The sequence below is a fragment of the Pseudomyrmex gracilis genome, unplaced genomic scaffold (genome assembly GCF_002006095.1).
Source record: "Pseudomyrmex gracilis isolate BER0280 unplaced genomic scaffold, ASM200609v1 scaffold_1768, whole genome shotgun sequence".
Lineage (NCBI taxonomy): Eukaryota > Metazoa > Arthropoda > Insecta > Hymenoptera > Formicidae > Pseudomyrmex > Pseudomyrmex gracilis.
This window is the reverse complement of record NW_018022352.1, coordinates 3,170-15,896: the sequence shown is the minus strand read 5'-3', so window position 1 is coordinate 15,896 and position 12,727 is coordinate 3,170. Positions and strand designations below refer to the sequence as shown.

General features: G+C 35.4%; 1 protein-coding gene across 1 annotated transcript in view; it reads left to right on the top strand.

The window, feature by feature from the left end:
• Positions 1-12,346, top strand: part of LOC109862421 — a 16,560-nt gene extending 4,214 nt beyond the window's left edge. The window contains exons 3-4 of the mRNA XM_020442473.1: positions 686-952; positions 9,813-12,346. Of these exons, the coding sequence (XP_020298062.1) occupies positions 686-952; positions 9,813-11,451 (1,906 nt within the window). The 3' untranslated portion in view covers positions 11,452-12,346. The remainder of the gene's footprint in view (positions 1-685; positions 953-9,812) is intronic.
• The last annotated feature ends 381 nt before the right edge of the window (positions 12,347-12,727 follow it).

Here is a 12,727-nt window from a genome sequence, read left to right as displayed (position 1 = left end):
GATGCATGCTTATTCGCGGATCTTTGTTAATTAAAATCTCAGTAACTATTGCGAATCTAGCAAAATGGTATAGGACTTTTTACCTCAGTTTTATTCCTTCTATCTGCCTACGAGAGATGTTAAACCAATTCTGGGACACCCTGTATATTCAATTGCATTAAAAATAATAATAATAATAATTGCATTAATAATGATAATGATAATGATAATAATAACAACAACAACAACAATAATAATAATAATAATAATAATAACAATAATAACAATAATAATAATATTTGTACACACACGATCCGTATACACACAACGTGATACTTTTGCGTAACGTAACCTAAACGGCGCTGAGCACGCTTTGACAGTTACACATCACTGAGCGCTAAGCTTCCTCTTTTATGTTCCGGAAGAGAGACTTCATGCGCATGGAAGGGATGAATCCTATTCCGCTATTCCACGATTCGCTATTCCGAGGTTCTACTGTATTGTATATAAAATATACATCATACAAAATTTAATTATTAATATATATATATATTTACATATAGATAAATTTATTAATTATTCTTATGTTATATACGTAAACCGTAATCACTGTACGTATATATATAGTTTTTATTTATATTTTTGAAATTTGTTTATATATATATTGAAAAAAATACTATATTAATAATTATCAATTTATTTTCAGGCAAGTTCTAGCTCACGTACGCACAATTCCGGAATTAATTTTACTTGGTAGCTCGTCGCAAAATATAAAACGATTACCTATCTTTTCGTTTATGGTGCGCCATCCTCGTGGCACGTTTCTTCATCATAATTTTGTTTGCGCTATTCTGAACGACGTTTTTGGCATTCAGGCGCGAGGAGGATGCGCGTGCACTGGTCGTTACGCTCATGATCTTATGGGAATCGATCGAGAACTTGTCAAGAAGTTCGAAACCATTCTCTTGGAAGGGTACGTAATTGATTTTTTCCACGTTAATTACATACATACATATATAAACAATAATAATAAAATTAAATTGAATATTTTATATACATGGGATGCAAACCAAGCATGTATGTTATAATTTGCATGTTTAAAATGTACAAATCCACAAACAAATCCACCGTAGTTTTAACTTTTGATTGACTTTTTTATACTGAATCTGAGTTATTTTTCATATGCACAAGACGTATTTTTTCTTCGTATACTATTTCGAAATAACTATGTATAAGAATGCAGAGCGTTCGTGTCATTGCTGGAGTTTAAAAGTACACTAAGTCGGTAAAAATATAGAAAATCATAAAATTTATTTCGTCCTTTTCGAATTTGTATTTCACTCTTAATAACTTTGTACCTGCACCGTGTTATATAATATAACTCTTTCGTAATAAATGGAAAAGTTAGTTCTTGCATTCATATATTTTTTCCTGGAGGTAGATCATGAGTCATGTAACCGTAAAAAATAGTGGCCGCTGAAAAATGTCCCTCCATTGTTGCAAAATATTAAATATATAAGTTTTGTAAAGTTACCAATATTACATACGCGCCGTTAGTTAGTCAATTAAGTTAATTGACTAACGGAGTTACCGAAGTTGTAGCAGAAACAAAAAATTTAAGACGTTGTTGAAAATTTTGCCTCAAAACTGAAACACACATCAGTGTATCAAAGATTGCCTCCAAAAGCGTAAATTCATTGAAAAATCCACAAATCACCTCAGCACATATTCCAAGAAAAATATTTTTAGTCTATATCAACTGTAAACTCTTTCTTATACTATATCACGTAATCCATGTGGCTACAATTTTCAAACCCAATTTTATTAGTTATGACGTTAAGAGTGCGTAATGTAAAAATGGTTGCATTGTAAACCTGGAAAGAAATATAAGTCGATCTCAATCAGATAAACTTTGCGCCGTTTACTTAAAACCATTAACGCGGGTACATTGGTGTTTTTGAATTATTTTAGACATGTTCGTCAATATGAGATGTATGTGCTGCACATTTGAAAAAAAATAGATTTTCATAAAAGTTAATACTACGGTGGATTTGCCCATATATGTGCACGTAATAATATTAAAAAAAAAAGGGAGAAAAAGACACCAAGTACACGCCAAACAAACACATCTTTTTCTACAAAACCAGCTTTACAAAAGAAATGATATCAAAAGTAGCATCAAGTACACTTATGTACATTTTCCTTAAAAACATTATATCAAATAATATATATTAATTAAAAACATTATATAAAAACTAAAAAGTACAAAATTATTGTATCAATAGTTAGACTTTGCCGTTTGTGAAAAGTCGAAACATAAAAAATAATTAATTTTTTACATAAAAAAACTTGGCGTGGCTGCACCGAAAAGTACAGCAAACGTTTTATCTGCGCGTTTTATGTCACATTCAAAACCAAACCAGTCAGCATTGCACTAATAGTGAAATAGTTCTTACATTAAGCAAATGCAAACTTTTGATAAGACTTTCACTTTTCCTTGTCTGGTTTAGAAAGAACAATGCTATTTCTATGAAAGTATTTTTTAATACTTCAACATTAAAAAACAAGTACCTATTATATATATATATGTACCAGTAATGATTTAGAAAAGAAATTGTTACTTAAACAAACATTACTGATTAGTTATCATCAGATTCATGCACACGTTTATGATAAACAAATTTTATTTACTATCTGAGGTGCAGCCACCCCAAGTTTTTTTGTCTTAATTATTTTTTATGTTTTAACTTTTCACAAACGGCAAAGTCTAACTATTGATACAATGATTTTATACTTTTTAGTTTTTATATAATGTTTTTAATTAATATATATTATTTAATATAATGTTTTTAAGGAAAATGTACATAAGTGTACTTGGTGCTACTTTTGATATCACTTCTTTTGTAAAACTGGTTTTGTAGAGAAAGATATGTTTGTTTGGCGTGTACTTGGTGCCTTTTTTCCCTTTTTTTAAAAAGGTAAGTTTTACGAGATATCACACATTTTGTAGAACATACGTTTATCTTCAAATTTATCTTCTTTTCTATATTCTCTTTTTTCTCAATTTTTAACAATAGTAAAATATTTATTTTTTTATTTTTTGAGAAAAGAATATAAAAATTTGTAGCACCTTCAGGCCAGTGGTGTTTTCTAATTTGCATATCATCAATTCTGTGCCGGATCGATTTTCCATCTCTACACATTCTTGTATAATGACTCTTTTCAATACACAGACCATTATTAAATATAGCATTCATTATTTTATACAGCTGTCCATCTACTGATACTTTAGTCGTTGGTAAAGCACGTAGATTAAATTTGTTCGCTGGTATTACTTTCCTATCTTCTGGTGAAAATAATAGAAAACGAATAATAAGTATTTCTTTTGTTGATGTTAATTCTCTTTTAAATATCATTCTATTCCTTTACAAGTTTTACAGAAATTGTTATATGAGTCACACCAATGAGGAAGGGTACGATTTAATATTGTATAAATCGTTTAGATCATACCTCTTTTTCTCTAAATTAATACCAGAAATTAAAATCAAAATATTATTTGGTACAACTGTATTTGTATACTCACAAGTTTTACATCGTGTAGTAGAAGTTACTTGATGCTCGACTACATTTTTTATAAAATCTACGTTTGCGCAAAGAACCAAAAGAACTTCAAGCATCACGTTTTACATTATAAGGAATACTCGTATACTATATATTTCATACTACTTTCTTATATTCCTCATATGATCATTATCGTTGCGTTCTCTTTTTTGCTCTGTCTTTCTGTCTCTGTCTCTCACTTTTTCTTTCACTTTTCTCTCTCATTCGCTATTACTATCCCTCTCTCTCTCTCTCTTTCTCTCTGTCTCTTTCATACTCACTTTCTCTTTCTCACTTTCTTCACTTCTTTGCACTGTTTTTTTCACTCGCTCATTCTCTCAATCTCTCTCACTCTCTCTCAATTTCTCCCATTCTCTCTTCTACTCTCTCAATTTCTCCCATTCTCTCTCCCACTCTCTCTCACTTTCTCTCATTCTCTCGCATTCTCTCTCATTCTCTCTCATACTCTCTCTCACTCTCTCTCATACTCTTTTTCACTCTCCCTTACTATTTCTCCCACTCTCTCTCACTCTCTTTCGCTCTTTTTCTCACTCTCTTTCACTCTCTCTTGCACTCTCTCTCGCACTTTCTTTTACTCTTCTCACTTTCTCTCGCACTCTCTCTTACTCTCTCACGCACTTTCTTGTACTTTCTCGCACTCTCTCTCATTCTCACTAACATTCTCTCTCACTCTCTCACTCTCTTTCACTCTCTCGCACTCTCTCGCTCTCTCTCGCATTCTCTTTCACACTCTCTCACTGTTTCTCGCACTCTTTCACACTCTCGCTCCCTCTCGCATTCTCTTTCACACTCTCTCACTGTCTCTCGCACTCTTTCACACTCTCGCTCACTTTCTTTCACACTCTCTTGCACTCTCCCTCACTCTCTCTCTCTCACTTTCTCTCGCATTCTATCTCACTCTTTCTCTTATTCTCTCTCGCACTCTTTCTCACTCTCTCTTGCACTCTCTGTCTCTATCTTTTACTCTCTCTCGCACTCTCTCGCACTCTTTCGCACTCTCTCTCACTCTCTTTTACTCTCTTGCACTCTCTCCCACTCTGTCTCATTCTCTCTCGGACTCTCTCTTGCACTCTTTCGCACTCTTTTGCACTCTTTCTCACTCTCTCTCTCACTCTCTCTCACTCTCTCACTGTTTCTTTCACTCTCTCTTATTCTCTCTCTCACTCTTTTTTACTCTCTCTCACTCTTTTTCCCACTCTCTCCCATTCTCTCTCACTTTTTTTCACTCTCTCTCATTCTCTCTCTCTCTCTCTCTCTCTCTCACACTTTCTGCTAGTCTTTCTTTCATTCTTTTTCATTCTTTCTTTCTCTCTTTTTCTATTTCTCTATATATATATTTCTCTTTTTTTCTCTCGGCACATTATAATTCTCTTCCTTATTTTTTGTTCAACTTGTGGATGTCGCCATATCTTGGAAGCAGTAGTACTAATGCACACATTCTTTACACATTGGAGACAACGTCTGAAACCTTTGACTGTATAGGGTGTCTGACAACAAACTATAAAGCCGACGTGTGTAGGTAGATTGTCATTCTGAACGGAAAAATTATTTACAATTTTGCAAACTTTGCAATAGTTATTGAGATCTGAATTAATAAATGTGAGTCAATGAGGACGCGGGGAGCGATGATCGGACTCTATAGGCGTGCACAATTATCAGCTCTACTTTTTGCTCGCCGCTGCTCGCTGCGTACCGCCGAATAGCGCCCGATCGCAAGAAACTGAGTCGCGCTGCGCTTGTTTGTTTACTCCGCCTCTCGTTGCTAAGACATTGCATGAGAGAAACATTTTTCTTTTCATCTGATATACGTGCACGCCTATAGAGTCCGATCATCGCTCCCCGCGCTCTCATTGGCTCACATTTATTAATTTATATCTCATTAAATATTGCGAATTTTGCAAAATGGTAAATACCTTTTCTGTTCAGAATGTCCCGATCTACCTACACACGTCGGTTTTATAGTTTGTTGTCAGACACCCTGTATATGTATCAGCGCTGTTGCATCATTCTATCTTTATTGCTCATTAGATGTAAAACAAAGATAGAATGACGCAATAGTGCTGAAAGCGTGTTTTCCGAACGCAGCCCTAGTTCTTTCACTTTTACTATGCTAAAGACATATGTCCGGTGTCGCCAAGCTGAAGTTGGCTGAGATATCGAAGTGCGATTTATTGGCTTCGCCTAATCAGTAAATGCTGGGAAATTCAAACAAATTGGTCGAAAGTTGCTGTGTTTGTATATTATTTGTTGTTTTTTATTGTCTTTAAATTAAGTACATAATTAATGGATTATACTGAATATCCATTTACAAGTGAAAAACAATTTGCAGAGATAAACTAACTCACCTGTAAAATGGCAAAACTGACTTCTTCTCGTCATGTTTGCGTTTGTACGTTGACGATTTGCATCCGTAAACAAAGCAATACATTTTCGATANAGAAAAAAATCAAACTCAGTATAAACACATTAACAGCAAACACTAACTACACAGTAACAGCCAATTTTTTCACTTCTAGATAAGTTTTCGATGACTTTATCTAGAAGATATCTCCCAAAATTGGTTCTCCTTATTGGTTCTCAGAGGAATTTATCCAGAGGATAGCTATCGAGAGGTATGAAGAAATCGGCCGTAAATGTACAAAACAGTAAACGGGAATTTCACACTGATTTTCACCATTTTCACAAAGGCCTCCCCACTCTTGTAGAAAATTACTGATCGGGGCGGAGCTTACACGTTTGCAGCTTGGTGACCATAGACTTATATAATAGACGTAGCATTCATATGAGGAAGTTGAAGACAACATTAAAGGACAGAAATAGTGCTGGAGTGGTTGTCTCTCTCTCTTACAATAAGAGCGGTGGGGGGATCAATCATCTCACAAGTCTATGCTATCACCTTTTACTATCACTTTCTCTCAACTGACTCTCGGACTCTATCTTCGTTGCTCTTGGTCTGCTGCAGCCACCAATCAACTCACTGCTAGAAAAAAAGAGAACTGTTCCACGATTATTTCTATCTCTTTTAATGAAGTCTTCAGCTTCTCTTATACGAATGCTCCGTCTATTATATAAGTCTATGTTGGCGACACGTTTGAAGTTAGCTACTAGCAGTCCATATATTATACAGGGTGGGGCATTTAAATTGAGACAACCGAATATTTCAAAAACAAAGTATTTTATAAAAAAATGTTTCAGACAAAAGTTGTTATATTTTGAGGGGGAAAGAGTACTGCATTAATGTTTTTTAAGTTCGTGAACGCTTTCAAGGTCATTTGAAAGTAAACTCCATTTTTTTAAAGGAACCTACAGTTTTCTTAACAGATTCTCAATCCTCGCCAAAAAGTGAGTAACTTTTGTCTGAAACGTTTTTTTCTGTGATACATATTTTTCGAAATATGTGGCAAAATGTCCATTGATCATTGCGACGAAATAACGATTACTCTACCTCATCAATCCAGTGAACGCTTGAATGTAAATAATCACGAAGATGTAAATAAAGCCTGTAAGGACACAGATTAAGTCTTTGACTTATCGCAAATTGTGTAGTCAGAGTTAGTTTGCCTTTTGAATATGGAGAGATACACAACCGCGGAGAAAATCGAAATAATTTTGCTTTACGGTGAATGTGGTCGAAATTTGGATTTGACCGTTAATTTGCAGCACAATTCTCTAAAGCAAATAAGTTTCCTTCGCGTGCTACAATTCATCGCGTTATCACTCAATTTTTGAACGATGGAAGTGTTTACCCAAAAAAAAGAAAACGTAAGAATTCTGTAACAAATTCGGATAACAAAATAATGGTATTAGCTGCAATCGCTCAAGACCCACATTAGTTCACGTACTATTTCTCGGACCAGTGGAATTTCACAAAGAAGTGTTCTCAGAATACTCAACCGGCATAAATTCAACTCATACCGTATATCTCTACATCAGGATCTGCATAGAAACGATTTCGTAAACCGCGTGAGGTTCTGTGAATGGGCATTAGAAAAATTCCGAATAAACAACGATTTTTTGCACAATTATTTTTTTCCGCACAATTTACACTACTAGGCCGTAGACAATCCACATTGGTTACGTGAAGTGGAGCATCAGCGGCCGTGGGCTATTAATGTCTGGTGTGGCATAGTAGGCAAAAAATTAATTGGTCCGTATTTCATTGATGGTACGTTAAACGGAGAAAAATACCGAGACTTCTTAACTGAACAGTTGCCACTTTGTCTTGAAGAATTACCATTGTCAGAAAGAATGACCTTATGGTACTAACATGATGGTTGCCTAGCACACCATTCACTAATAGCACGGGAAATTTTAAATCGCAAATTTAATGGTCGTTGGATAAGACGAGGTGGTCCTGTAAATTGGCCTGCTCGATCACCGGACCTTACAGCTCCAGATTTTTTTTATGGGGTTATCTAAAGGAAATCGTATATCGCGACGTACCAACGACTCGGGATGATATGATCAACCGAATAAGAAACGCATGCAGACAAATCGATGAAGACTTGTTGTTACGCGTCTGCCGATCATTTCTCGGACGAATACAAAAATGCATCGAAGCTGAAGGCCATTATTTCGAACATTTATTGAAATAACACATTAATCGTGAGAACTACATTTTCTTCTAATAATTTTTCTAATAATTTCTAATTTGCTTATTTCCATGTTTATTTTTGTTGGAGATCGCGCTTGCGCGTCATAATCAGAAGACCCACCAGAGGCGCTCTCGTCTCTCGTCTAACTTTCTTTACCCGCCACTTACTTCCGTCGCTCTCGCTTGAACAACAACAACAACAGGCGACATCGAATCGTCCGAAGTGCTCACAAAAGAAGTGCAATCTACACAAAGACTATTTTTGTTCGCAGTAGTGTACTCTATGTTCTGTCATCTTTTTCTGAGTGTAATAAATATTCAGTATTCATAAATTCGAGGTGTACAACTACGTTTCTCGCCCGATCACCATCGCCCTTCCTCGCTAATAATTTTCTGTTCCAGTATTTGCAAGAAATTTCGGAACGTTGTATCTGCTCGAAAAGTTTATATCAAATCGTTATTTCGACGCAATGATCAATGGACATTTTGCTACATATTTCGAAAAATATGTATCACAGAAAAAAACGTTTCAGACAAAAGTTACTCACTTTTTGACAAGGATTGAGGATCTGTTGAGAAAACTGTAGGTTCCTATTTTAAAAAATGGAGTTTACCTTCAAATGACCTTGAAGGCGTCCACGAACTTAAAAAACATTAATGCAGTACTCTTTCTCCCTTAAAATATAACAACTTTTGTCTAAAACATTTTTTCATAAAATACTTTGTTTTCGAAATATTCGGTTGTCTCAATTTAAATGCCTCACCCTGTATAGTCAGAGGTCCGAACATGATAAAACTTTATATATTTTGAAAAAAATGTTTAATATCGTCGAACAGAAGACAAAGACAAAAAAAAACACATAAACACTTTTTTTATATTTTTGTAATTCAAATCGATTGAAACTAAAAAGAAGTCAATCGGCTCAGTCGTTATTGAAATATGAATATTTAATATTTCACAATGTCTCTCGAAAACTGATATTCGCGTATAATAGGCACGGTGCGTCTCGCGCAGTTCGTTTGCCACTTCGTTGCGCGTGAACTTGGCGCGAAGCACTACCGTGCCTCTTGATACTTTTGGCATATAGGCTCATGATTTTAAGTTGGATATCATCGTAAGCTTTATAATATTTGTTATCACAATAGATAAGTTTTATTATTTTACATATGCTGATATCTTTTTGTTTATTTGTTTGTAATTTGTTCTACTTTAATTCTCTGAGTCTTACGATAATTTCAATTTTTATTGCATATTTTCTCTTTTTCCTATGTTGAATTATAATTTCCTAAATTTTTCAACAATTGTTTTCTAACATTGCGTACTGAAATGTTATAAAAAATGCAAGATTACTGCTAGATATTGAAATGTTCTAAAATGTTCTGTGCGATATCGCCTTGCATTACATTACTCTGCGCGGGCCACCAACGGCAGGAAATAGTCCCTTACACTTAATAATGCACAGTAAGTCATTTCGCGTAATCAACGCGCATAGAAATAGAGATTACGTCAAATATGCGACGAATCATTGGTGCGCGACTTGACTCTATTTTCGCACAAAAATGTCACGTGTGCACAGAAATTATACTGATAATTGAGCACGTACTCGTTTTATTTTAGACAACGCAACGGCATTGAGGAGACTACCACGGAGGCTCTCAGACCGGGCTTTGCTAGACTGGCCTTTCCATATTTCATGAGCGAAGCCGAAGTCGCCTTTATCCTGGAAGCCCTTAAAATGGTGGCTACCGAAGGTTGGAAATTGCTGCCGCAGTACGTACTAAATCCCGACAACGGCGAATGGAGACATCACACTAACAGTGTTTTCAAAGAGCGCAAGTGGCTGGGTTCCATCAGATACACGGACGGCAGGATGAACACTACGGAGAGACGAGTTTCCGGTTCCGGTGTTTTTCCACAGACGTACGGCGACTGTTTGCAAACTGCTCGCAATATCTTTAACCGTGCACGCAAAATGGCACAGCGCTATCCGCTGCAAATCGATAAAAGCTTCAACTTTGCGTGCGAACGAATGGAGGCGTTGCGTTGGTTTATGCTGCCGAGCGAGGCACAGGATCTTCTTCTCGGTAATTCGCAGAATGTTAAGCAGGACGTTCCGTTTAATCCATTGCTAGCCTCCAATAGATTCAATCATACAAGCACTGTCATTGCCTGTCACGACAGTCTAGTCAACTGTCTAACAATGACTAATGGTATCAGACGTCTTAACAGCGACATTCCACGCACGGGGAATCTGCCCATTTTTGCGACCTCACCGAGGCATCGAAGTTTGCCTGCGTTGAGCACAGATAAACGTGCCATGATTGTTACTACAACGGAACTGAGTCAGCCGTCGTCTTCGTCAAACAACAGCGAGGAAGAAAGTTCAAATCAAAATGAGCACAGCAATTTCTCGGCTGGACATCGATTGCCCGCTACTTGCCCGAATTCGCCAATGCCGATCAGATTTGCAGTGGGTGAAGCTGTGACGGCTTCGGTTCTGGGATCGATATCTCATACGACAGTCCGATCTTTTAAAGAACTGGCAGATACTAATGCAGGACGCGCGCGATGCAACTCACTGGGCAGTACCACTGACGGATGCAACGTTTCAGGAAATCGCGTGGGTGCAGCATCAGCAGCTTCGCCAATTCCACCGCTTCCATTGAGTCCACAGACTCTCACTAGTTTGGGACTGAGCACATCAAACAATTCGTCTAAGCATAAACGACTGCATTGCAGCTGCAGTAGTCAGACAGAATTAAATTCGTTGGAATTGGATTCTGCCAGTCCGAGTTATTCTATTTCATCATTAAACTATAATCACAATCCAGCTTCTCCACCATCTTCGTATTCATCAAACAGCGATTATACCGAAAGGCTAATAGGCGGTGGTAGATCGTCACCTATTTCAGCAAACACCGGACAAAAATCCGAGGATGATTTAAGCGCATATGTGAAAGAGGTGACTAAGGAATTAGCAACTGAGATAAAATCTGAGATTCGAGAGGTCATTTCAAAAGTGGATGATGCCCTCTCAGAAACCAACACATCTGAGAACACGCCGCAGCATCACTCGCGGGCTCATAGCATGGTTAATCAAACGTTTATAGAAGATAAAAGGCACGATTCGTTCACAGCCAGTGATATCGCCGAGTACTTGATGGAATTCTCGAAAGAAATGGCGAGCGAAGTGAAGTCTGAAATAAGGTATCACTTTCGATCTGTCGTTATGGTAAAACAAACAAATACATATTAAAACTAACAATTATATAATACACATATATATTTTTTTTCTGATATATACATATATGTACATGTATATACAGAGTGTATAAAAAGGACCAGTATCGCGAAAAATCTCAAAAACTAGGCATTTTACGAAAAAGTGTTTCAGATAAAAAAAGTTGTAGGGTTTAAATGGATCTATTTACTGATTGTATCAGTGTGACTTGGATAGCACAGCCAAGGTTAGATCAAGGTTACATCGATTTTCTTAAAATAAAACTCGTTTTATTGCAAATTCTTAAAACTTAATTCAAGAGCTTTCTAAAATACTATAATAAAGTTTATTTTCATTAAATATCTTTTGAGTTATGAAGGTTGAATATTAGAATACTATCTACTTGTACTTTTTCTACAAAGATGATTTCGATCAAAACGAATTTTGTGAGCTCATGATGCAGAGAATTGACAAAGAACCTAATTCCTATTTAACACAGTTTTTTTTGGATAAAGCAACATTCGAAATGAATGATAACGTTAATAGATAATGCTAATACCGGCGATATGTAATATATTGAACTTTCATAAGTCAAAAAAAACTCAATGAAAATAAACTTTCTTATAGTGCTTTAGAAAGCTCTTGAATGAAGCTATAAGAATCTGCAAAAATAGGATGTTTTATTTAAAAAATTCAAGGTGATCTTGTCCTGACCTCCCATACAGCACAAAACGATTGCAGGAATATTGCAGAAATATTTCATTGCACGATTGCAATATTGCAAGTGCAAAATACCACAGTAACATTATTGTGACACTACAGCAACGGTAAAATGTCCGCCTTTAGAAATTGCAACATAATATCATAGCAATATTAAAATATGATATCATAGCAATATTAAAATAAAATATATATATAATAATGCAAAATATGTTTTTTCATTGCACTATAATATTATAGCATAATTAGAATGTAATATTTATATAATATTGCAAAATATGGTTTTTTATTTGATAGATTACGTTTATACGCTTTTACTAATTTAATTTAATAACATCTACAATTTTAACTATATTGATTGAAAAAACATTAATGTATGTTATAACAGTAACAATGACATTTAAATAGTTTTTATAAAAATAGTTTAAATTAACAGTTATAATTTTATGGATATATATAAGTACCTTTACTTTAATAACATCCTAAGTACCCTTACCCTTAGAAATTTTTTGATATATAGGCAAAATAATACTTATTACTTAATAATACTTTATTTTAATACTTACTTTATTTAAATGTTGACGTGCTTTTA